This window comes from Talpa europaea, assembly GCF_964194135.1.
Source record: "Talpa europaea genome assembly, chromosome: 12".
In the NCBI taxonomy this organism is placed as follows: domain Eukaryota; kingdom Metazoa; phylum Chordata; class Mammalia; order Eulipotyphla; family Talpidae; genus Talpa; species Talpa europaea.
The window spans coordinates 6193368-6218493 of record NC_140079.1 but is presented as its reverse complement, the minus strand read 5'-3'; the positions used below and the strand labels follow the sequence as shown (position 1 = coordinate 6218493).

Here is a 25126-nt window from a genome sequence, read left to right as displayed (position 1 = left end):
GGCATGACCCATGCAAAAGCGCCGGCCCTTCCACCTAGGCTCAAATCCTGCCTCAGTCCCCGTGTGACCTGGGGGAGGGAGCCCACCTAGTCTTCGGTGGACTCAGTTTCTCCATCCTTTAAGTGGGGGGAGGAATAAGGATAATAAGAAAACCCATGTCAGAGGGTTTCACTAGGATTAAAAAAGTTAATATCTGTAGATTGGTTAGGGATTGCGGCTGGTCGGATTAAGTGGCAAACATGTTGCTTGCTGTGGTTAGGAGTTCCCATTCCTGGGGTGCCCGCTAGTTCTCAGCCCAGCTCTGGGCCTGGCTGCTCTCCGGGCGTGGGTCTTCCAGGTGGCCCGCAGCTGTGCTTTGTGTTCCCAGGACCTGGGTTTGGGAACGACCAGCTCACCAGAAGAGGCGCTGACCCCACTGGGTGACACAGCCGATGTGTGAGAGGCAGGCCTAGACCCCCAAGCCTGGGCCCAGGTTTTTTCCACCACCTGGTTCCTCCCTGACCATTTCCTGAAAACAAGTCAAGAGAGGCACTGGCTGTCCTCTGCAGTGCCCTGCTGGCCTGCAGGCCCGCCCTTCTCAGCTGGCGTGAGGAGATGGGAAACAGCTGTGGGGACCGACAGGAGGCCCTCCAATCCCTGGCCTGAAGTTGGGTAGAGGAGGTGCCAGGGACCCAGGCCACACAGAGGGACCCTGGGAGGGTCCCCCCAGCAGAGGAGCAGAGTGAGTCAGGTTGATGAATACCCAATTGCTGTGGGTTTTATGCCACAGGTGCCATTAAGGTGGCAGAAGGAGTGACTTGGGAAGGTGTCCAGGTGCTCGGCACAAATGAGTGGTTGAGTCAGAGAGAGCACCTGCCAGTGGAGGCCTGGGGAATTGGAGTGCCCAGAAGATGAGTGGGGTTCAACCAGAGGGTGTTCCCCACAGGCAATTGATGTATTTGCTTTGTGCCTTCGTTTCTCCATCTGGAAGCTGGGAATGACAACACCTACCATGCAGGACTGCGTGGTGTCTACCTGTGGTCGGTGGGGCACACAGTCGGCACTTGATACCAGCTGCTTGTGCTTCTCGAGAGTTTTTCATGAGGCTCCTCAAAACCCCACCTTTCCCACCTGTGCTTTCAGAATCCAAGTTTTGGAATTCTGCACTCAAAATTTGTCCTTGATAAACAGATTCCATTAGTAGATGTGTCCCAGTCTCCTCAGCTTCTTAAAGCCTCCGGCCTCCCTCAGCCTCTCAAGGATTCACTCCTCACCTTGCCCCGTGCGTGACCACCGAGGAGGTCCCTGGCACCTCCTCCACCCCATCTTGGGCCGGGATTGGAGGGTCTCTGACAAGCTGGGTGCTTGTAGTTCCATTGCAAGCTCCCCAAATTCAGGGCAGAGCCCGGACACCTCACTAGTGACCCCCAGGGAGACAGGCGTCAATGGATTTTGCAAGTTCTCCACACCTCTCCATTCCTACGAGGGTCTTACCAGTGACCTGAATAAAAATTCAGATCACAAATTATATCTTGTTTGCATTTCTCTGAGAAGGAAAAAATCAAGAGATTCTTTGTTGTTAGCAGGCAGAATCTAACCAGATGAGTTTTTAATGAGCCCACGAAGGGCTTCCAACTCTCTTTCCTCTTCTAAAGGTTCACAAACCCTCCCACTTTGAGCAACAATTTGTAGGTTTTCCAGGGGCTGAAAGAAAACGCAGCAGATCTAGAACACCCCCCTCGCCGCCACCGCCAACTACTTTTGTTTTCTCGAATACCTTACTCTCTTCTTTTTATGCCCTTCCTGCCTCCTCCTGCCCTCCTGGCACCTGGGGGTCCCCGCTTTGGTTCATTCCAAAGTTTTAAGGTCTTTTGAGGAAGGAGGTAGGAGAGGGCATGCGTGTGGAGCGGGGTGGGGGAAGGCAGGAGCTTTGGGGTTTGTTTATTCCCTCGGAGTCCAGGCTGACCCCCAGAGGTACAGCCACAGGGACAGGCCTGGCCCCACCCTCACTCTCTCCGGGGACATTTTTCAGGGTGTGTCTGGCGATTACTCCAGGAAACATGGCCGAGTTTGCCCTGAATCAGAGTCTGCCTGGTGAGTGTACAAAATGGGATATGAGTGTGCACAGATCCGCACTCAGCGCCTGTTGTGGACCCGGGTCTGCAGTTGTCTGCTTTCCCCAATGGCCAGGAGCCTTTCCAAACGCCTGTTGGCTAATGTCATGGCCTTGTTTAAAACCATCTGCCGTGCCCCGTGTCATGGCGGCCGTGTAGATCTCCCCACTCTGGTCTCCAGCCCATCTCTCCACTGTTCTCCTGCCCCCCTCCCTGCTTGCTGGGTTCACCCTGGCTGGCACCCTTCTATCTCTCCTCCTGCACACGCTGTTCCCTGTTCACGCTAACCCAGGGCCTTTGCATGGAAACTGTTTTCTCTTAGGGAACTTCTCTCCCTGGTTTCTTCCTCCTCATCAGTGAACTTTTAAGTCCCCTCCGCAGGAAACCTGCCCTGACAACCAGAGCCAAGCTCAGCCTCCTCCAGTTATAATCTTTACTCCATCTTTTATGATAATTACCCTGTGCTGTTGGAATGACCATGTTTATTTATCCTCTCCAAGCGGGCAGGGATGTTTGTCTTGGTCATTGCTGTGGCCCCGGTGTCTAGAACATGCTTGGCATATCGGCGGCACTCAGAACGCACCCGACTGAGCAACTGCTTGGGTACAGACAGCTTTCGCGCCAGGGGGATGCTGTGCGCAATGGCAGCTGTGCAGAGTTTGGTGGGGCCATGCTGGTGTGTTGTGGGCCGGTGGGGGACGCTCTCTGTTTGTCGGGTGTCTCCCGGTCTCCCAGTTTGACCACCTCCCACGCTCCCATCATGCCCGCAGATCTGGGCGGCCCTCATCTGTGCCCGGGTCCCACCCAGGGCGCCCGAAGCCCGCGCTCGCCCTACTCAGTGGAGACACCCTATGGCTTCCACCTGGATCTGGATTTCCTCAAGTACATCGAGGAGCTGGAGCGCGGCCCTGCAGCCCGCCGTACCCCAGGACTCCCGTCTGCTCGCCGCCCGCGAGCGTCCAGGGCCGGCCTGGCAGGCGTGCGCAGCCCAGGCGCCTGGACATCCAGCGAGTCCTTGGCCAGTGACGACGCAGGAGCGCAGGGCGCACTCTCCCCGGGCGCATCCTCGGGGCTCCTGCTGTCGCCGCGCTTACCCGCGCGCAACCCGCGCGTGGAGCACACGCTCCTGGAGACCAGCCGGCGCCTGCAGCTGGCGCAGGAGCGCGCATCCAGCCCTGCCCGCGCGGTCCCGCGCAGCCCGCGTGGGTCTGGCGGCTGCAGCCCCGCCGCGGGCCCAGCTGCCAACCCCGCCTCTCCGGGCCCCGCGCAGCTGCAGCAGGTGCGCGAGCAGATGGCCGTGGCGCTGCGGCGCCTGCGTGAGCTCGAGGAACAGGCGCGCGCGCTGCCCGAGCTGCAGGAGCAGGTGCGCGCGCTACGCGCAGAGAAGGCGCGTCTGCTGGCGGGGCGCGCGCACTCGGAACCCGAAGGCGCGGCAGAGGCGCGCCCGGACAAGCTCGCTCAGCTGCGGCGGCTTACCGAGCGTCTGGCCACCTCCGAGCGCGGCGTTCGCGCCAGGGCAAGCCCCCGGGTTGATGGTCCCGACGGATCTCCTTCGCGGCGCAGCGAAGAGGAGCTCCAGGTCCTCGACAGGGCGGACGGGACCCCAGACGGGGAGCCCCAGGCGCGCGAGGCCAGCGTGCAGGCGGTGCCGGAGACCCAAGAGACGGGAGCGCAGGCAGTGCCGGAGACCGAGAATGCCAGTGTGGCGGCGGCCCCCGACACCGTCGAGGCGGACACATGGGTGACAGGGGCCCTGCTGGGGTTGCCCGAGGCCGCAGAGCGTGAGGTGGAACTGCTGCGAGCCAGCCTGGAGCACCAGCGCGGGGTGAGTGAGCTCCTGCGGGGCCGTCTGCACGAGCTGGAAGAGGTTGCGGGCGAAGCCCTGGCGGTGGCCCCGCCCCAGCAGCAGGAGGCTGCCACCCAGACCCCGTGGGGCTGTGCCGAGAAGGCCACGCAGACCGAGCCCCCCGCGGAGGCCCCGTCCCTGGCACAGGAGAACCTGCCCGAGCCCACGGATGGGGACAGGGCCGCGGCGCCCGCGGGTGAGTCCTGAGCCCTCGCTGAGCCCGGCCTTCCTGGCAGCCAGACCCGAACTTAGTGCCCTGGCCCTGATCTCCGCCAGGCATCTTGAAATCCATCATGAAGAAGAGAGACGGCCAGCCCAGCCCGGGCCCCAAGAGCCTGCAGTTCGTCGGGGTCCTGAACGGAGAGTGAGCGCTTCCCCCTCCCCATGGCGGCATGGGGGGGCAAGGGGGGCAGGGGGGGCATGGACTGGGGCTTGAATCCCAGCTCTACCCCTTCCAGGCAGCGTGGTCTGTTTGAAACGGGGTAGTCTTTTTTTTCCCCCAAGATTTATTTATGTATTTGTTTATACAAGCACTGGGTACAGTCAGAAGCACGGGAGGGGGAGAGAATTCACCAGAGCCAGAGCGGGGAGCAGAGCAGGCAGAAGGACCGAAGGACACTGCTGAGGGGAGCAGCGGGCGGCAGGAGAGGTCTGCGCGCCATGTGGGACCCTCCTCCGGTGGCCGGGGAGCAGCCGGGGAGCGAACCGGCGCCGCAGAGGCCGCGGGCAGCTTCGCAACCCAGCGCTCAACCGCTGCGCCACCGGGGAGGCCCATAAAACGGGGTAGTCTTTCCTTGTGGGAGTCCAGAACGCGCTCCCAGGGGAGGCCCAGCAGCGCCCGCACCCCGCCCGCAGGTATGAGAGCTCGTCCAGCGAGGGCGACAGCGACAGCGACAGCGAGGAGGGCGCCGCTGAGCCCCCCAGGAGCAGCTCCTCGGACGACGGCGGCGGGGGGTCCGACTCGGGTGCCCCTGGCTCTCCCGGCCACGGCCACGGGGATGAGCGGGAGCCCCAGCGGGAGCCCGAGGCGGAGGCAGAGCCCCAGGCCGGCGCGCCGGGAAGGTGAGTGACCCGCGGTGGGGACGGCGGCTTCTTTGCTGGTCCCGTGGCCCCGCGCCCCAGACCCCTCCTGAGCTCCTCCCGCCTCCCGCCAGGTGCGAGCTGAGCCCGCGCGTGAAGGAGGCCTGCGCGGCGCTGCACCGGCAGCTGAGCCGGCCCCGCGGAGCCGCCCGCGACGGCGTGAGTGCGGGGACAGCCCTCCCCGACGGAGCCAGGAAGACCCCACCAGGCTCCTCGCCCTCCCTCCTCTTAGCGAAGCGATCGGTTTCCTAGAGTTGAGGGGCCCCCAGTTTCGTCCCCTGGCGCCAGGACCTCCACTCACTGATCCCAGGCTCTGGGACGGCACCTCTGCCCCAGGAGAGCGCTGATCTATCCCTGGTCCCCCCAAAGCCCTTCCTCCCAGCAGGGACCCAACCCCCAGTTCCAGCCCCACCGCCCTCCACTGCAGCATCTACCGGTCTCCTCTCCGGAAGGGAGGACCCTCACTCCAAGCCTGTGCCCCCCCCCACTACCCCCTCCTGAAAGGGAGGGTCTCCGCCTCCTCGGACAAGCAGAGCCATCTGTCCACACAGCCTGAATTGCCAAAGGGGTCGCCCTGGCCGGGCCCCACACCTTCCCTGCAGACGTGCCCCGGGGCCATGGCTGAGGCCTCCTCTGCCCCGCAGGGTGCAGCGCGCCTGGTGGCCCAGGAGTGGTTCCGTGTGTCCAGCCAGAGGCGCTCGCGGGCAGAGGCCGTGGCCGGGATGCTGGGCGCCGTGGCCAGCCTGGGACCAGGGCTGCTGGAGCACGTGGTCAACCTGGCGGACGGCAACGGAAACACAGCGCTGCACTACAGCGTGTCCCACGGGAACCTGGCCATCTCCAGCTTGCTCCTGGACACGGGTCAGCATCGAGGAGGACGGGCAGGGCACCGGGGAGGGGGGGCCTCGGGGGTTCCGGCTGCGAGAACGCAGCGAATGCAGAGGACTGGCCAGGCGACGGGGCCCACTGACTCCTTGGGTTACAGGAGTCATAGGTGGGTTGGCCTCCTCTCACTTTGCAGGGGGCGGGGACCTGGCTTCCTATAGACTGCAGCGTAGACTCCATCCCACCCGCCTTGGTTGCTCATCTGTAGAACGGGGCTGCAGTGCCTCCGGCCCCGGCAGCTGTGAACTCACGTGCAGAGCGGGCCAGGCGCGGATTAGTCAGTGGTACGAGGCTGTCCCTGAGCCTCTAGCCTGCTGACTACCTCATTCTGAGCACCAAGGTCCAGTTACCTGCCTCCGTCAGGGGTGGGTGCTTCCTGGCCAGCACTCTGGCTGCCCTCCCGAGGTGGGCACCAGTCTAGTTCCCACTTTTCTATCACCTGCCTCTTGCCTGCTCATCCCTGCATCAACTTCCTCCCTCTGGAATATGTACACACACCAGGTGTGGCTGAGCCCCAACATGTATGAGCAGTACAGTGCCCACGGTGGGAGTGGGCCCTGGCTACGGGGGCTTTCCCCAAGGGACTGTTTTGGTTTTTTTTAAAGATTTATTGATTTATTTATACAAGCACTGGGTACAGTCAGAAGCGCGGGAGGGTGAGAGAATTCACCAGAGCCAGAGGGGAGAGCAGAGCAGGCAGACTGACGAGGTACACTGCTGAGGGGAGCAGCGGGTGGCAGGAGAGGTCTGAGCGCCTGGTGGGACCCTTGCCCAGTGGCCGGGGATCAAACCCCTGCTGCAGAGGCCGCAGGCAGCTTCGCAACCCAGCGTTCAACCGCTGCGCCACCCGGGGACCTGCCTGCCAAGAGCCCCTGAGTGCTCCTTCAGGTGCAGTATGCCCCAGGGTCCACCCTTGGGAACTCTCACCCTCACTGCAGGCTGAGAGGCGCCCTAGTGTCCCTACCTTCCTCTCACTTCCCCAACACAACAGATCCCTGTGGGTTCTGATGGCTGGGGAACGGACACAGCTGCTCTGCCCTGGCCAGGTACTGGGAAGTGTCACGAATTAAAATTTCCTAGTCTCCTGCCTTGGAGGGTGGGGACAGGGTTGTGGCAGGTGGCAAAGCAGGCACAAGTCCGTTACAAGAGGCCCAAGGCTCCTTGGGCCCCTTTATTCTGTGCATTCAAGCTCCCATTTAGCTCCAGTGTCCCAGGCTTTGTTTCTTGAACGGGTCATCCCATCCCTGCCTGCTTGCCGTCATGCCAGCCTTGCCCTTCGGGTCATGGAAAACCTGGGCGCCTCAGGGCGCCCCTCATGCAGGGACTGTTTCCTTTCATCTGGCTTCGCAATTCTGAGCTGTGCTCCTCTCCCTTCCCCTGATCCACACCACCCTTCCACTTGTAAGGCCACCCCGTAGACTACGCTGCCTCCAGTTTCCAGCACCCTTTTCTGGACTCTTAACCTCCCACTGTCTCAGCTGTCTTCTGTCCAACGCTAGCAATCCTTGGACCTGTTGGGAAGCCCATTTTGCCGTCCCTACCTTTGTCTCCTTGCCTCCACCAGGTTCACCAAGCTTGTGGAAGGAATGGAAAAGCAGCTGGACAGCATGTCCAGCACTGCAGTGCACATGCTATGCCATGCATGCCTCCCACCCACCCATTAGCCCCCCAATTGTCCCTAAGCTCAGGATAGTGGGGGTGATGGGCAGTAAGTCACTCTAGTCACCAGTCCAGCAGAGGTCCCTGGTGTGGGGATGAGGGCCAGGATGGGTACAGAACCGATTTCAGAGAAGTGGAGGCTAGTGTTGGCAAACAGTTGTTTCCAGGGCTACTGTAACGAAGCGCCCAGTTGCAGGTGGCTTAGACCAATTCAGGGCAATTCAGAAATCAGATCATGGGCAGGGCTGGTTCCTTCTCAGGAGCTCGGGAGAAAGCACTCCCCGTTTCCCTCCAGCATCCAGCAGCCGCACTCCTTAGCTTTCCTCCACTTGTGTCAACTCCATTCTGCCTTCGTCATCACATGGCATCATCTGCCTCTCTTCTAAGGATGCCAACCATACAGAATCGGGGCTACCATAATGATCTCACCCTCATGATCATTCTTACGAAAACTATTTCCAAAGGCCATATTCAAAAGTACCAGGGGCTTGGGTTTTAAATAGGCAAGTGACTGGGCCAAGCTCCTTTCATCTGCTGCTTCTGGCTGTTGCACAGAAACGAAAAGATTTGGATACCAGGGAGGACAAGGTGACATTTTTCTAGGGGGAAAAAATGGTAGGCTTGATGGTAATCACTATGAAAACAAACATTCATTTAGTCAGTCAACAGATGTTTACTGAGTACCTACTAAATGCTAAGTATTGGGGGGGGGGGGGTACAGCAGCCTACAGAGCACAAGCCCCAGTTTAGCAGAGAGTAAGGTGTGATTCCACCCAGATGCAATGGTTAATGGGGGGAAAAGACTGCAGAGGAAGAGTAAATTCAACATCCAGGTGACCTGCAGGCCATATGATGAACTTGAGGCTTGGAGGGAAGTGAGCTGACTGGGTTGGGCTGGAGGCACCAGCTTCTCTGCTCACTGACACCTTCCCCGGTTCCAGGTGTCTGTGAGGTTGACCGCCAGAACCGTGCCGGCTACTCGGCTCTCATGCTGTCTGCACTCACCTCAGTGGGGCGGGAGGAAGAGGACATGGCTGTGGTCCAGAGACTCTTCCACATGGGCGATGTCAATGCCAAGGCTAGCCAGGTGTGTGGACACTCCTTCGGGCTCAACTCCAAGATCCACTTTCACTTTGGACACCAACCTATCTGATGTCCCTTTCCCCAGAGCCTACCTCATCCTTGTACCCTTCTTTCCAACACATCAGACAGGGCAGACAGCCCTCATGCTGGCCATCAGCCACGGCCGCCAGGACATGGTGGCAGCCCTGTTGGCATGTGGGGCAGATGTGAATGTGCAAGATGCGGATGGGGCCACAGCACTGATGTGCGCCAGTGAGTACGGGCGTCTGGACACCGTCCGGTTGTTGCTGGCCCAGCCAGGCTGCGACCCTGCCCTCCTGGACAACGTGAGTCACCATGGGGCTGAGGACTATGGCACCCTGGCCTTGGTTCAGCAGCCTGACTTGTCTTTACATTTCTCAGGAGGGTACCAGTGCCCTGGCCATTGCACTGGAGGCTGAGCAGGACGAGGTGGCCGCCCTGCTGCACACCCATCTGAGTTCAGACCAGTCAAGTCCAATGGTGAGTGAGGTCCCCAACCCCAGGAAGGGGGTCTGTCTTTGTTTCTCCAGGGGAGTGGAACCTGGGTCTGAATTCTGTGGCTGAAGTTTGATGTTCAACCTACAAAAAAACGCCCATGAATTGTACACCTCTTCATCGATCATGAGGCTTCCAGAGGGGGCTGACCAAAGGCTGGGGCAGAGCTGAGGCACTCCAAGCTCTGATCTTCATCAGTGGGTTTTTATTACTGACCCCAAGGAGGCCCTCAGCAAAGGATTAAGGAAGTCCTCCAGCATTAGGCAGGATGGGGAAGATACAGAATCCCTGCAAGCCAGAGCGCCAGGCCTGGCGCTAGATGAGAGTCTCCCAGCAGCACACACAGAACTTATCTCCATGGGAAAGAGGCTGATACTCAAAAGGAAGTGTCAGGATGTTCTCAGCACCTGTGAACAGCTTCATAATTAGATCCATCCCATCAGCCTACCCATTCCACACTCACCCTGCTGTAGAGGGAAAAGAGGCTTGGGGAACACATACATCCTCCGGATTAAATGGGGCAGAAGCAGGATTCTTACCCTGGTCCTGCCATAAAGGGCAGGCCTTCCCTTTAGGAACCATCACAGCAGAAAAGCAAAGCTTTTCATTAGGTTAAGTGTCCTGGAGTCTGAAACCTGGAACCACCGGCAGGCAGCACTGTGACAAGAACCTCCTCCCCCCAATCTCTCACCAGTCACCTCCTGACTCCCCCTCGGCCACGCCTGGTGAAGGAAGATGCAGTGACAAAGAAGAGGATTCCCAGACTCAGTAAGCGGCCTGGAACACGGGACCCAGCATCTTTCCCTCCACACTGTGGACTCTGGGTTACAGCTGGGGTAAGGGTCTGCTGGCACAAGAGAAAAGCTTGGATGACTCAGTGTCCCCTCAGAAGGGGATCACTTTGGATGAATCAGGGTGAGATGGGGGCCGAGGAGAGCCCATAACCCCCATACTCCCCCAAACTTTACTAATAAAACATTCCTATTTCTATCTTGTTTTGGGGGATACACATATGGATGGCTTCCCCTCCTCAAAGAAAGGCCTTCTTAGGGAAAGCCACCCCCACTCCCCTCAACTTCCAGAATGACCACCTGGAGGGCCCACTGGAAGACTTTATAATGCTAGTGATAATGCAAGTCAAGCAACAAGCAGTTTACATACAATATAAATGATTTATTGACAGTGGCAGGCTCTTCCCAGGAGGCCAGGTGGTGGACCTAGACATCATCCAGAACCCTGTAAAACAGACCCAAGCAAGAAGCGCTGACAACCCCCTCGAAACAGGAAAACTCCTTCCCTGGGACTTGCCTCTTTAATCCCTCCCTCCCTCAAGTAATTAGGGAAGCCCCCGAATCATCCCTCAAGGGTCTAACAGAAGTTCCTCCCGTGTCCCACTCCTGCACTCACCAGCACCAAGCTCAGCGCAGCCTCCTAGCTTCTCGCTCTGACTCCAAAAGGGTGAGCACGTCGCCCTCACGAACAGGGCCTTTCACGTTGCGGATGATGGAGCGACTCGTGTCGTCCATGAATTCCACGCGCACCTACCGAGCCATGGGGAGGGCGAAGAGTTAGAGTCTGTCATGGACAGGGTGGGCGGCTGATTTCGATTCGGGGGTCTTGTCGGAGCCAACCCCAAGACACTTAAAAAAAAAAAATAAAATAAAGGGACTGGGATATTGCAATGGGCTGAGAAGCCAGGATCGAGACACGGAGAACAAAGCTCTTGAGCGCCCTAAGCGACCGGGAGGAGGGGTCACTGCGGCTCGGGGCCCCCCGGGGCCGGGGGTACACTCAGCAAGGGCGGAATCACACAGGCTGAGTCAAAAGCGCAACACCGGAGCCCGGGGAATGGAGTCCACGGAGCTCAGACCCGGGTGCAGGGCCTTGGGTGAGGGCTCGTAACCCCCTGGGGCCATATGATAAAAGGGACGTCAACTCAGACTCCAGCTGGCAGGACCCAGGGCCTACGAAGGGGACAGTACCAGGGCTCACAGCCGGGGCGCCCCCAACAGCTCACCTGCGTGCACTGGCCCTGCGAGCCGGTCCTGCCCAGCACTTTGGTAACCTGGAGGAAAGACGGGAGGGTCAGACTTAACCCACCCAGTTCCCCTACTTCCTCCCTCCTCATCGGGGCCCCGAAATGCCGCCTCACCCTAGCCAGTTTGATGGGCTGCACGCGGCTGGTGTCCATGATGGCGGCGCGGCGGGGTCCGGCGGAGAGGAGTCACGTGTTCCGGGAAAGGCTTATATACCACCCGCGGCGCCCCGCCCACTCAGCTCTCGCGAGACCAAAACACCCTTCCCAGCAGCCCCTGCGGTAGAGACGTCACCAGCGCCCTTCAGCCGAGGAAGCATGGCGTCTGCTACGCGCTTCATCCAACTGCTGCGGAACTGGGCGTCCGGGGTGCGGTGGCGGAAAGGGCCGCACTGGGCGGGCTGTGGGCTCCGCGCGCCCCCCCCTCCTCCCGCTACTTGTTTCCCTCCTGTGCCTCTTTGCCTGAGGGTATTAGTGTCGCGATCCCTCTAGGCCGGGACCCCCAGCCGTGACCCCGTCAACCCTGGACACACCCCCCTCCCCCAGCCCTCAGTCCGGAACACATTCGGATCTGGGATCTGTGTAGTCCTGGACCTTCTTAACCCAGGATCTTGTCTCCCCGTCCCCGGCTTTCCCCTCCACCTCAAGCCCATATCCATGTTCACGACTACCCATCTCCCGCCTTCTCTACAATCCTCTATCCCCGGGCCGCCCCTGTTCCCCCGCCCTCTCCTTTCCCGAGGTGCCCTGCAGGCTGACCTCCTTCCTCTCCTCTCACAGCATAACTTGCAGGCGAAGCTGCAACTGCGGTACCAGGAGATCGCCAAGCGGTGAGCAGATCGCCAAGCTCGCTGCCCAGACTCCTGCCCGGGTCAGGCCTTCCTCCATCATAGGCCAAATCCGTATGCTTTAGGTCCCTGTGGGAGTAGTCCAAATCCTGCCTCCAATCTGTGGTTGGCTGTGGAGGCAGAGCTGGGCATGAATTCTCTGTGCTTTGCATGCAGTGTTAAGTGTGGCCCTGACAGTGTTATCCCCAAGCTACAGATGAAAAAAATTTGAGACTTGGAGATACTAAATCATTTGCTTAAAATCACTCAGGAGCTAGAAAGTGACAACTGCGATTTCAAGCCAGAAGTCTTGATTTCAAACTCAGTTATGTCGGAAAACTTGATATTTCCAAGCCTTTGTCTTGTGTCAGCTTTGGGGGGAAATCACTGTGAACAAGTCCTAATTCTTTTCAGGGAGCTCATATCCTAGGGAGAAATTTAGGGAAATAAACACAGCAGATAATGTTCTGGGACGCTCTGAAGACAAAATAAAAACGAATGAGAGTTAAGTGGAGGGTGGTTACCTCAGGTCAGATTATCAGGAAAGGTCTCATGAGGGATTGACATTTGAGTCGCCTGAATATGAGAAGGAGCCACTCAAAAGATAATTACTGCAAAACATTCTGGCCAGAGGGAGTAGTGAGCACCAAGTCTGTGAGGTCCAACAGAGCCAGAGGTAGGAAAGAGGCTGGTATGGCTGAAGTAAATAGAGGAGGTGGCTGAGCAGCATATATAAAGTTAGAGAGGTGGGCAACGTAAGGCCGCCATTGAGGAACATAGCAAGAAAAATAGCATTGAAATAACCAGATTTATGCAAACGCATGCATGTTGTAACTAACTACAAATATTAAAAGTCTAAAATTACTTTTCCATCAGAGTTGGGTAAATTACTTTTCCATCAGAGTTGGGTAAGTTCACGACATGGTTTTTTAAAAATTTCAACTTTAGGACAGTGGCGCCCTCTAGGGATCACTTGGGCGTTCTGGCTGAGCTCTCACTGGTTGGTTTTACTTTTTCTGTATTAGATTCCAGAAAACTGGCCACATTACAGGGTCATCTCTGCACTCCAGAGGTTCAACACATTCTAACTTACACACAGGATATTGTTTTTAATATTAAAGTGTTAAGCCTTATTTTTATCTGTATTATTTTTTGAAATGCAATGATTTTTTTTTTTAAATAGAGGCATGTTTTATTTATTTGTTTGTTTGTTTTTTGTTTATACATGCACTGGTACAGTCAGAAGCGTGGGAGGGTGAGAGAATTGACCAGAGCCAGAGCAGGGAGCAGAACAGGCAGAAGGACCAAAGTACACTGCTGAGGGGAGCAGCTGGCGGCAGGAGAGGTCTGCGCGCCATGTGGGACCCTCCTCCTGTGGCCGGGGAGCAGCTGGGGATCGAACCGGCGCCGCAGAGGCTGTGGGCAGCTTTGCAAAGCGCTCAACCACTGCGCCACCGGGGAGGCCCGCAATGACTATTTTAAGAAAAATTTAAGTCCTGGCCAAGCAGTTACCAGACAAAAAGTTATCTTAAAGCATGGTCGAATGAAAACCAATTTTTTTTAAAGATTTATTTACGCAAACAAGAACTGGGGTACAAGCCAGAGGGGTGAGAGGTGGGGGGTAAGAGATTCACCAGAGACAGAGTAGGGAACAGAACAGGCAGACCGACTGAAATACACTGCTGAGAGGAGCAGTGGGGAGACAGGAGAGGTCTGCTACACCATGTGGGTAGCTCCCTGGCCGGCCAGGGATAGAACCTGTGCTGCAGAGGCTGCGGATAGCTTCACAGTGTTGTGCTTAACCCCTTGCGCGACCAGGGAGGCCCTGAAAACCAATCTTTTCATGTTTTTCTCCCCCCATTCTGCCCGCCCTCTCTATGTTTTCCACGGCAGTTCCTTGTATGTTTTGAGGTTAGCATTTCCTTTAATGGTATCAGGCTTCTTTGTAAATTCATCCCAGAGTTCAGCATAAGTCAGGGCTGAACTCCCTCCCCTCTCCACTCTGATAGCAGCAACCAGAGGTGGCAGGAAGTGCAGGGACCTGGGAGGCTTGGAGGACAAGGTGCTCTTTGAGTAGTAAGTCTTGATCCTAGCAGGGGACTTCAGAGAGTTCCTGCAATAACAGGAAACACAGGAATTCTGAAGCCTGGTCTTTGGGGACAAAACCCTGCAGAATGAGCTATTTCTGGGGCTGTTGCCAGAGCTTTTAAAGACTGTGACTACCTGGTAGGTGGTGGGCAGAGCCTTACTCTCCAGCCTCTTCATTTCCTGGGCACCTGCAGGTGGAAATGAGACCAGCTGCCAAGCTCCAGGCCATGAGGTGGTGGGAACATGTTGGTGTCCAGTCTGAGCCTTTGCTTTCCTTGGGGTAGGTGGAGGACCTGAAGTTGCGCAGACCCAGGTCTCACTTTCTAGCACCTTCACATGCAGAGTTGGGCTACCACATCCTGGGCCCTGGACCTTCCCAGATACATGTGTAGGACTGTACCTAATGCTACTCCTGACCTACAGCTGGCCCAGGGTTGCCAACCCCAAGTCTCGTGACGGAGGTGACGGCGCCCATGTTCCAGCCCTGCCAGTGAGTGACTTGGTTGCTTCATTGCCTCTGCTCTTTTTCCTTAGGACTCAGCCTCCTCCCAAGCTCCCTGTGGGCCCCAGCCACAAGCTCTTTAACAATCACTACTGTATGCGAGATGGCCGCCGGGAATCTGTGCCACCCTTGGTCGTCATGTCCTCACAGAAGGCACTGGTGTCAGGCAAGCCAGCAGAGAGGTGAGGACACCACAGCACCCCCTCTTGCTTGTGCATTTCAAGGGCTCATTTTGCGAGCATCAGCTGTGTCTGGAACTGGCCTGTCCGGGTGGGTTGGGGGAACCTTTTCATTTGTGAGTTCATTTAATCCCCGCCCGCCCAGACCAGGTTAGGGGTTAGGACCTCAGCCAGGGTGGTCCTCCTGCAAAGCAGATGAAGCTGCAGGGTCCCTTCAGGGGCCCTGTGAGAGCCCAGGTATTGTATCTATAACTTTGTATTTTTTTTCTAGAATTATTTTTTTATGCATACAAGAACTGGGGTACAGGCCAGAGGTGCGGGGAGTGGGGGATGAGAGGAGTCACCAGAGGCAGAGTGGGGAGCAGAACAGGCAGATCTACTGCAATCCATTGCTGAGGGGAGCAGTGGGGAGACAGGAGAGGTCTGCTGCGCTGTGTGGTTCAGCTCCCTGGCTGGTTGGGGGAGTCAAACTCGTGCTGCAGTGGCTGGCAATAGCTTGATAGCGCTGTCTTTAACCCCTGCGCCACCAGGGAGACCCCATAACTTTGTATTCTTGAAAGAATTGTGCAAACCTCAGGTCCCTCAAAACCTAATCACTGGCTTCAGGTGCTTTAATTAAACTGGGAAAATAAAAAATTATAGTAACTACCTTAGAGAGTTCTGCTGTGACAGGATACCATAAATAGGGCAAATAGCGTATTTTGCAATTGTGCATTGATTCTTGGCTCTATCGGACTGAGGCTGGAGCCCGGGGGCCAGTCCTATGCCCCCTCGCTGTGTCTGCTGGTAGCAGGTATTGGCTGTGTATTTGAGAGAAGAGCAGTGATGTCTGTCGCCTGACGACGTGAGCCTTTGCCAGCATTCTGTTATGGGGCAGCAGGAGTGGGGTGCTCCCTACCCCGAGGCTGCAAGTGGGCAGGGGTGCTGGGGGCAGCTCAACTGTTCATGGTTGGTTTTCAGCCCAGGAGTCAGGGCCGCTAACCAGGGATTCACCTGGGGCTCGAGGTGGGAGCCAACCTCGAGCAACTCCCAACAAGAGTGGGCTCTTTGGGGCACCCTATTGGAGGGGTTTGGCCTCAGCACAGGTGTTTGTGTAGGGGGTAGGGGGCAGGTATAGTCTCCCTCATGTATTTTTACCTTGTTCTTTGGAAACCTGCCCTAACCAAAGTCTGTTTGTTTTCTAGCGCCTCTGTGGCAGCCACAGGGAAGGTGCCCGTGACTCCAGCTCCTCCTTTGAAGAGATGGGAGCTGTCCAAGGACCAGCCTTACCTGTGACACCGCCCGGGGACAGCCGGCTGCGCCTGCAGGGCCACTTGTGCTTTCCCTCCTTGGATTCCCTCTGGGGAGAAAATGACCTAATTTATGACAAATATATGGAGCTTCAGTGTATCACTTCTGTCTATACTTTGAAGCAACATACGGCTTGCCTAGGTTTCCAGGTGAATTTTGTCCTGAGTCCTCTAGTTCTGTCAGCACTCCAGGGTGGTGTGGGGAGAGGGGTGGTAGATCTTGACTTCCGGGGTGGCATGCGGTGACTGGGCTCGGTATCAGAAGGCATGGTAAGGCCTCCAGGATGTCTCTGTTCCTTCCCCAAGGACTTGGCTCTGTCCCTGGGGGTGCTGGTGTGGGTTCTGGGACCTCTGGCCATTGGGTGGAGCATAGCTGTGATGGACAACAAGGCCAAACACATACTGACCCTGGCCAGCCCTGAAGCTGGGGATGGGGGGATGAGAGCAGAGGACAATAAAGGCAGCTCACAGAGAAGGCTTACCTGGGGCAGGTGAGGAAAGGCCTCCTGAGCCAGAAACTGCGCAGCCCTGGGGATTGAGGCAGAATCGGTCTGGGACAGGAACACTGACTGGTGGAGGATGAGCAGGAGTGAAAAGCTAAAAAGGAAGTGGCCTCAGGGCTGCCGGAGCCATAGAAAGAGCCTGAGCAGGGTGGCCTCTTGAGGGTCTCCACATAAAGCCGAGGGACCCAGACTTGAACTTTTCAAGGAGAGGAGGAAAGATCTGACCCCTCCTGAGTGCTTCCTGTGTGCCAGGTTCTGTTTGATGGTTTCTCTCCATAGCTCCAGCTCACACCTGGAGCCATCCTGTGAGGTCATCACTTGACGTGCTCTGTTGACAGAACTTAGAAGCTGAGGAGTCGGAGCTCATGGCTTCCTCAGCTTTCAACCCTGCACCCAGATGTACCCAGATGCCTCTCTCCAAGATGCTGAGCTAGAGGGGAGGCTGTGCCTCCCCCCCCCCCCCACACACACACCTGGGAAGGTAGGCTGTGCACCTCCTTTGCTCTCACTCCTTTGCCCTGCGGAATCCGGGAGATTATTATGAAAACATGCCAAAAGCATAGCGCCTTCAACATTTTTAAACTGAAGCATGCCTTCAGACTGCAAATACAGCCCCTTCTGTGAAAACCTGCACCCTTTGGGGTATTTCACGGGACACTTGGCGAGCGGCAAACATTTGCACACCCATGTTACCGCTGAAGACAGCACCACGTCTGAGGTGCTGCTGGCGGCCAGACAGGCTACTGCTGAGGGCAGCGCTGCAGAGGAAGACAACACTGCAACCAGGTTGGCCAGAAAACCCCTAGGTTTGTGTTTTATGTGCCAACCCGGTGAGCCTGAGAAGGTGGCTCCCGAGGCCTGCCTCCACATCTTGTTCCTAAAGTGAAAAGCACTCAACTCCCGCCGAGGGGGCTGTGAGAGCGAAGTGAGGCGCTGAGACGTGAGCTCGTCCGTCCGCTGGGAGGGACAGAATGGAAGTCTGGAGTTTCATTCATTTATTCGTCATATATTCAATAATTTATTCATCAAACTGTTAAGAGCCCACTGTGTGGCGGGCACTCTTGTAGACACTGCGGACGCAATGGACAAGCCGGTATTCCCCTGATGGGAGCCCACTTCTTTCCAGCGGGCATCACTCCATCAAAGTAAAAGCGATAAGCGAAGGGGCGCGGCTGCCGTATTTAATGGGCTAATCGGGCAGTGCATTTGCCGCAGGTGCCCACGGGACGTGAGGACTGGAAGGCCACAAGTGCCTTCACCTCTCCAGACGTTTGCAGCTTCAAGTGGCCCCACCTCTTCCGTTATATTTGTCACTGGGGAAAGTGGCGCGGAGCCTCACACCCCGCGGCTCCTCGCATTCGGCTATTTACGGTACGCGTAGGCGCGGGGCTCAGCGGCCCCACCCCGGCCCGGGCGCGCGCGTGCGCGGAGGGGAGGCCGGCGGGACGGCGCGTGGCCGGCGCCGCGGCGGGCGGTGCGCAGGGGCTGGATGGCGCGCGGCGGAGCGCGCCCGACGGCGGCCCTGGGCCTGGCGCTGCGCCTGCTCCTCGGCTTCGGGCTGGGCCTCCATGCCACCCCGATCCCGGTGCCGACCCGGTCCTCCGCGCGGGCCCAAGGTGAGTGAGTGCGCCGCGCCGGCCCCTCCCCGGCGCCCGCTCCCCGGCCAATTGCTGCGCCGCGCGCCGCTCCCCGACACTCCCCCGCACGTGCTCGCGGGCCCCGAGCTGGCCGGGGGCTCCGCGGCGGCGCTGCCCGCCCGGGCGCGCTCTCCCTGCCCGGGCACCGCGGCCTGTCGCTGCCCTTGCGCACCCCGCACCCCGCTCTGCACTTTCGCGCTCCGGCTTCGCCTCCCGGCGACCTTCGGCGCGGCGCGGGCGCTGCGCTTCCCCGCGGGCTGCCTGCCCGACCTCTACTCGCGCGCCGCCCGGCGCTCCCTGCGGCGGAGGTGCCCTCCGAGCCCTGCCCGTCGCCGCCCGCGCCGCCTCGGCTCGCACAGGAAAGCCTCTACCCCGACCCAGGGTCCATGCTGCTGACAGGGCGCCGGTGGCCTCTCTCAGCGCGCCCGGCTCCCAGCCGTGAGCTGTGAGCTTGGGTTCTTACAGCCTCTCCTCTTACCTGCTTCCTTCTCACCCCACATCTGCGGGGTGAAGGTTCCTGATCCCTTAAAGCAGCAGGACTCATGTTAACCGGGCACCAAACTACACACCAGCAGTTACTTCTCAGCACGCAGCGGGGCTCCTGGCCACCACCTTCACAGGTCAGGAGACTGAGGTTGGCAGGGGAAGTAGCTAGTAATCTCAGCTTGCTGGCGTGACCAAGGGGCACCTGGTGTCCTCTAACTTAGTGGGTACACACTCAAAAACGGGGTCCTGCCATCTGCTTTATAAAATCAAAAGCAGCAGACACTTTAGTGTGAATGATCTTTAATAGTTACTGTGCATAGGAAGAAAGAGGATGTACTTAATGGTTTCTTAATAAATACCGGGCCCCCCCCCCCAATTTTCTGTCTTTCGGTGGGCAAGTGCCTGGCCAAACAGGGTCGTCCTGAAGTAGGGCTGCTGAGGTCCAAAAGCTTGCCACACGGCTGAGGCACCTTCTGGCCGGGAACCATGGGAAGGGGCTTCTGAAGCAGGTCCCAAGGCGCTGGGACAGGAGATGCCACATTAAGAGAGTGGCTGCCTGCCACTGTCAGCTCCCCACGTGTCTTCCAGGTGTTCACATGTCTCTCCACACGTCTCCTTTCAAGTCCCCTCCCCAACCCCCTGGGTGCAAGTCAAAGCTGGGGGAGCAAGAGCCCTTCCGGTCATTGTCATGGTCACGGTCACGGTCACGGTCACTTAGCTTCACCTGACTGCTCAGCTCCTCCCCCAGTTCCCGGTAGCTCCTCCAGGCAGCTTCCTGGGAGAGGGTGCGGGGGACATGATGCCTCCCTTGACAAACTTTCTTCTGACCCCACTGCCCTGAGCAGGCCACTCTGAGTCCACTCTGTTCTGCTGTGCGCTCTGGGAGGAACATTCTCTTCACCAGGCCAGGGAGGGAGGTCAGAGGTTGTCAGCACAGATCATGGCAAAGCTAGGGGAGGAAGCCTCACCTAGAGGCGGCCAGACCCTTGCGAGCAGGGAAGGAAGCCCCTCCAAGGTGACTGCAGGTCACCTTGATGGTGAGCTGGATGGGGAGGATGCAGGGACGGGATGGTCTGAGCAGAGGGGAGGGGGCGGGGTGATGGTGGCTGTGGTGTCTGAGTGGAGACAGTAGGGACCTGGTGACAAGGTGCCACATTCATATTGGGGGAAAGTGGTCAGATTTGGGAGGAACTTAGGTGAGTTGACAAAGATGGGTGGCCTAGTAGGTCCTCAGCTCAGGGCCTCAGTGTCCCCTTTGCTAAGGAGGTGGGATATAATGGACTCTGCTGACCCCCATGGGCCTGAAGCTGGGCAGGTTCAGAGATGGCGCCTCTCCAAGTCCTTTTAACCATGAGCTTGGGGCTTGAGTCTCTTGGGTCACTGAGACTTGGTTCCCACCTTGCACCTGCCACTTCCAGCTCTTCAGTGTCTTTTTTTTTTAGAATGGGGATGGGGTGGAATCTGCCTCTGGAGCGCCCAGTGAGGCTGCGAACTGCTCAGCCTCCAGCCCCACTGGTAGTGGGTCCCTAGCGAAGAGGCTGCCGGTGTAGTTCCAGTGTTCTGGAAGCTGGCCCGCCTCCCCACTCCTGCAGGAGGGTGCAGATTCTACCTCAGAGTGCTCACTTGTGTGCGTCTCACAGGCCCCAGCACAGGCTCGTGCCCGCCCAACAGTCTTCAGTGCCGCACCAATGGCTTCTGCATGCCCCTCTCCTGGCGCTGCGATGGGGACCGCGACTGCCTGGATGGCAGTGATGAGGAGGAGTGCAGTGAGTGGTCACGCCCCGGGGTGGGGGGGTGGGGCAGGGTGGTGGTGGATTGGCATGTAGGGTGGGCACTCGAGGTGCTGGTGGGAAAGGAAATAAGGTGCTTGTGGAAGCGTGTGGGTCCAGGCAGGAGACCCTGGGATGGGGTGGAGGTGGGCTGGGCTTGCAAGGAGGGCCGTCTGGATTTCCACTGGAGCTGGTGGGGCCTGGGGAGGAGGGGCTTGAGGGAGGCTTGGAAGGGGAACTTACTAGTAGGGGGCAGAGCCTTTAGAATGGATGAATACTACAAGGGCAACTGGTTTTAGAAGACAGGGCTCGTAGGGGCCTGGATAGTGGGAGCACAAGAGACCTTTGGGACCTGATCTGCATTGTGCCCTAGGGATCGAGCCATGTGCCCAGAATGGGCAGTGCCCACCACCCTCTGGCAGCCCCTGCTCTTGTGATGGCAATGACTGTCCCGATGGCATCAACAAGAACAGTGGCAACTGCACCCAGCAATCCTGTCCTGCAGGGGAGCTGCGCTGCAAGCTGGGCGGTGACTGCATCCCACACACATGGCTCTGCGATGGTCACCCGGACTGCCCGGACTCCAGTGATGAACTTGGCTGTGGTGGGAGCCCAGGGACTTCAGCATGCCTGGCGGGGGCGGGTGTGGAGGTGGTCATTAGGCTAGGCAAGGACACCGGGCACTACCCTGTGTGTGATCAGGCTGGGGCGTGGACAGACGTGCGCCCTGCCTGCTTCCCAGTGGGGTTAGGGGAGCAGCAAAATGTCACTCGGGGGATCAGTGCTTGGCAGCTTCAGTCTAGGGTAGAGGGTGAGCCCCATGGTTCCGAGGGCTCCTGGAATACCTGTTCACCCCCCACCTCATGCTCCCTTCCCAGCTACTGAATGCCTGGGCTTATTGCAGGAAGTGAGGCCCTCCAGGAAGAGAATGCCACATCCATGGCGACCCCGGTGACCCTGGAGAGTGTCACCTATCTCAGGAATGCCACAACCGCTTCGACTGGGGACTCAGACCAGTCTGGAACTCGAAGTGCCTATGGGGTCATTGCAGCTGTAGGTGAGACGAGGCTCCTGCTCCCGCTCCAGGGAAAGGGATGCGTGAAGACTCCTCATTCCCACGTGTTAGGTGCTTGGGGGTTTGGGATTCCCGTCGCCCCTCACCCACTCCCATCTCTTGTCCCCCACAGTGGTGTTGAGTGTGGGTGTGGCCGCCACCGCCATCCTGGCATTGTCCCGCCTCTGGGCCCCGGGGTGCCTGCACCCCCTGGGGCTGCTGCTGGTGGTGAAGGAGTCCCTGCTGCTGCCGGAGAGGAAGACCTCGCTGCTCTGAGGACACGCCCTTGCTCAGGCCCCTGGCGCTGAGTGTGGCAGCTCTGGGACACACACTAGGCTGCTGGGGTGCAGCCCTCGCACCTGGGTGCCTCTGTCCATGCAGCACCTCCGTCCTGTGCTCCTGCAGATGTGGCCCGGGAACCAGGAGACCTGGCTCTCCCTGGGTGCAGCAAGCCTGGGTGGGAAATGTGCTCTGATCGAACAGGGTGCTGGCTAGACCCCTCTAGGGGTGACCCTGCATTTAGACACTCCTGCTGCCCGTTTTGGGAGTGGTGATTAAAGTGCTTCACACCCTCTGCTTGCCTCTGGCCTTCTGTGCCTTCTCCGTCTGCTGAGACAGCCTGGGGTCTCTGCAGTTCCCCTTCTGGAGCCCCAGCTCAGGGCACCCCTTGCCACTCTGCCTCCGGCTTCCTGGGACCAGGGCAGGCAGGGGCTGGAGTAGCCGCGCAGCATGGCAGCTGGCTTCTTTGAAGAGGAGCAGGGCTGGGGCACTGTCCCTGTCCACTGAGGCTCCTCCCGTCGACGTGCAAGCCAGTATCCCCGGTGGGTCTTGCTCCGCCCTGGCTGAAATGCTGGCGCTGTGGTCCAGGCTGCTGAGGGCATCTCAGGTACCGAGGGAGGGCCCAGCCCTGCAAAGCCACACAGGGACGCACCAACAGTCAGGAGCCGCGGGCGCAAGAGGACAATGAGGGCAGGGGCTTTTATTGTGGTTTCCGTTGGAAGGAGTGGGTGAGGCCGAGTGGGGCAAGCAGGCTTCGGGTTGACTAGTCAATGATTTCAGGGGACCCCGAGGTGGAGGGACCAGTTGTGTGGGTATCAGCCTATGAACAGTTTGGCTGGGGTGCCCAGGGCTCTCACCTGGGCTGTACCACTTGTGGGGCCCCCAAGACCTCTCCCAGCCAGGACAGTGTGACTGGAGCAGCCCCTGGGGTGTTAGGGTCACAGGAGCACTTCAGCATAACCATCAGGAGACCCTAGAGGAGTTACCCCTCAGGCCCGGAGTGAGGAGGGGGAGCCTGGTCCCAGGGCTGTGCCTTCATCAGGATCTGAGAGTCGGGGGCCTGCATTTTCCCGGGTTCGCTCTTGGTGCTAATGCAAAGCATTAAAATGGAAACTAGGGTGTGGGAAGGGGGAGATGGGTCATGCCACTCATGTGGCCACAATCTGGGCTGCATAGGGCCTTCCCAAGGGTCTTCATGGGGGTGGGGGGGGGCAGCCTCACTCCTGCTGACGGCTGCACCAGTGGGGTGTACAGTTGGGGGTGGCTGCTCGAGGTGCAGATCTTTTGAAACCAGCGCCCCCATCTAAAGCTCGATGCCAGGCTCCCCCCGTGTTCTGGGGTCACCAGGGCAGGGGGTGGCCTGGAGTGGACAGAGAGGAGCATGTGGGCTCTGGAGGGGGCTTGCGTGGGAACGGTGTGCTTGGTGAGGTGTTTGCTGTCTCCAGGAACTGGCTGACCCTGCAGGGGACAGTCCCTCCTGGTCAGCAAGGCCATAGAAGCCAGGGCATCAAGAACAGAAACAGAACAGTCGAGGCATCCCCGGACTGCTGATGCAGGCATGCGTGCCCCGGCTCTGGACAGGGGGTGCGGGCCCTCGGGAGCTCCTTGCGGGCAGTGCCCTCCCTGATGTCCCTGGAGTGGGGCCGGGTGTCTGCCACCAGCTGATGTCATGTGGCTGGGGAGCGCTGAGGGCCCAGGAAGGTCTGGGATCCCCGATGTCCAGCAGGCGGGGAGCTGGCTCCTGAGGAAGGGATGCTGGGTGGGGATAGAGTGTGTAGGGGCACTTGGGGGGCTCCCTGGGGGGGTGAGAGTTGGCGTTGGTACCCCCCTACCGTGGAGGAAGGAGTCTGAACATTGGACAGGGCAGCGTGAGGGGTGCTCAGTGTTCTCTGTTGCAAATGTTGAGGCCTGCGGAGCCGGGATGGGGCGCTGCTTGTTCAGCAGGAGAGAAGACTGGTGTTGGCAGACGAAGGTTGGCAGGTTGGCGGTGGGGGTGGGCGTGACAGGTGTGCAGGTTCAGTTCTGCTGGTGTCTGTTTTCTCAGCGATGCGTTTGTTCAGACACGAGGGTTGGTAAACACGGGTGTCAGTGCAGAAGAAATTGCCGCTTTTCTGCTCAAGACGCGGACTGCAGAAAGCGGCCAGTAGGCGGCGCTCTCCCCGCGCCTGGGGCCCGTCCAGCCCTGCTCCTGCTTTGGCTGCGGTTTCACCTGCTTATTTTGCAGAGCTCTGCTATTTATGCATTTGCTTTGGCCTCAGCCCTTCTCGCTGTCTCTTCCATCAAGTGACCTTCATCTCTGCATTTTTCTAGTTGTAAAATATATGTAACATGAAATTTACCACTTTAACCTCTTGCAAGTGCACAACTCAGGGGCATTTGTAAGTATTCTATGTCCATCTTGTGCGAGCCTGGCCAGCTGCCGCCCATCCCTGGAGCTTTTTTTCTCTTGAAAAGTGAAACTCTGTCCCCGTTTAGACACTAACTCCCATTCCCCCAGCACCCCCGGCACCCACCTTTTCATTTCTGTTATGTGGCTTTGACTTCTCTAGGGACCCCTGTGGCACTGATTTCACTTCCCATAATGCCTTTACATGGTGAATTTTATGTTATGCAGATTTCACCTCAAGAATAAAAGCAAGCAGCAAACAAACGGATGTGTCAGAAGTTCTGAAATTTTTTTAAAGGTGAATTCCTAGGTTCATGTGTTTATACTTAGGATTTAACACGTCTTTGTGACTCTGCTAGTGTTTTTCTTAAGACTGTTTCTGTTTTTGTTAATGTTCTGTTTACACACTCAGGAGGGCGTGAGTGGGTTGTCCTAGACCTGTGTCTGCAGGAGTCCTGTCAGCTCCGATTGTGTAGAATCTGTGTCCTGGCAATAGCAAGTGTCCGTCTATCGCTTACAGAGAGAGATGACCCAGATTTTCTGAGGTGACCCTCTGTGCTTTTCTGGCCAAATTGTGCTAGGTCATGATGTCATTCTGCCCCACACGGCTAGATTTGGGTAGCGGTATTTTATTTAGGATTTTTGTGTCTCTGGACACAAAATTGAAAATTGACCGGAATTATTCTAGCTTGTTCTAGCCTTGCCTGTTTTTGTCTTTATCGAGGTGAAACTCACATAATTCAGCAAGATTCAGCTCATTCACAGCGTTGGGCCACCACCACTTGTCTAGTTCTGGAACATTTCCATCACCCCAAAAAGAACCCCATCCTGATTAATCAGTGGTTCCCATCCCCTTCCATCTCCGCACTCCTGGCAACCACCAGTCTGTTTCCTGTGTGTCTGGATTTTCCAAGTCTGGAGAGTTCATGT

At 58.0% G+C, this 25126-nt stretch overlaps 4 protein-coding genes across 4 annotated transcripts; 3 read left to right on the top strand and 1 right to left on the bottom strand.

The window, feature by feature from the left end:
• Positions 1-2039: 2039 nt before the first annotated feature.
• On the top strand, positions 2040-9960 carry KANK3 (KN motif and ankyrin repeat domains 3; the record flags this gene model as incomplete). Its single annotated transcript, XM_084251236.1, has 10 exons — positions 2040-2073; positions 2864-4135; positions 4216-4303; positions 4795-5001; positions 5094-5178; positions 5664-5880; positions 8505-8650; positions 8772-8972; positions 9049-9147; positions 9857-9960. The coding sequence occupies 10 exons, from the start codon at positions 2040-2042 to the stop codon at positions 9932-9934; spliced, it is 2427 nt and encodes an 808-aa protein (XP_084107362.1). The 3' UTR covers positions 9935-9960.
• Positions 9961-10314: 354 nt separating this feature from the next.
• Positions 10315-11367, bottom strand: RPS28 (ribosomal protein S28). Its single transcript, XM_084251071.1, has 4 exons — positions 11315-11367; positions 11180-11227; positions 10570-10703; positions 10315-10398 (listed from the first exon to the last, which is right to left on the bottom strand). The coding sequence occupies exons 1-3, from the start codon at positions 11351-11353 to the stop codon at positions 10581-10583; spliced, it is 210 nt and encodes a 69-aa protein (XP_084107197.1). The 5' UTR covers positions 11354-11367; the 3' UTR covers positions 10315-10398; positions 10570-10580.
• Positions 11368-11515: 148 nt separating this feature from the next.
• NDUFA7 (NADH:ubiquinone oxidoreductase subunit A7) lies at positions 11516-16166 on the top strand (the record flags this gene model as incomplete). Its single annotated transcript, XM_084248925.1, has 4 exons — positions 11516-11566; positions 11978-12027; positions 14647-14796; positions 15978-16166. The coding sequence occupies 4 exons, from the start codon at positions 11516-11518 to the stop codon at positions 16066-16068; spliced, it is 342 nt and encodes a 113-aa protein (XP_084105051.1). The 3' UTR covers positions 16069-16166.
• A 1908-nt stretch (positions 16167-18074) lies between these two features.
• CD320 (CD320 molecule) lies at positions 18075-21807 on the top strand (the record flags this gene model as incomplete). The annotated part of the gene is made up of 5 exons (XM_084250431.1): positions 18075-18201; positions 20349-20474; positions 20851-21081; positions 21382-21534; positions 21665-21807. 5 exons carry the CDS (start codon positions 18075-18077, stop codon positions 21805-21807), a joined length of 780 nt encoding a protein of 259 aa, XP_084106557.1.
• Between the last annotated feature and the right edge of the window lie 3319 nt (positions 21808-25126).

Coding starts and splice junctions, on each gene's coding strand:
- RPS28 (XM_084251071.1), bottom strand. CDS start 11,353: ATGGACACCAGCCGCGTGCAGCCCATCAAACTGGCTAGG. Junction 11,228..11,314: donor AGCCCATCAAACTGGCTAGG/GTGAGGCGGCAT, acceptor TCTTTCCTCCAG/GTTACCAAAGTGCTGGGCAG. Junction 10,704..11,179: donor CGCAGGGCCAGTGCACGCAG/GTGAGCTGTTGG, acceptor ATGGCTCGGTAG/GTGCGCGTGGAATTCATGGA.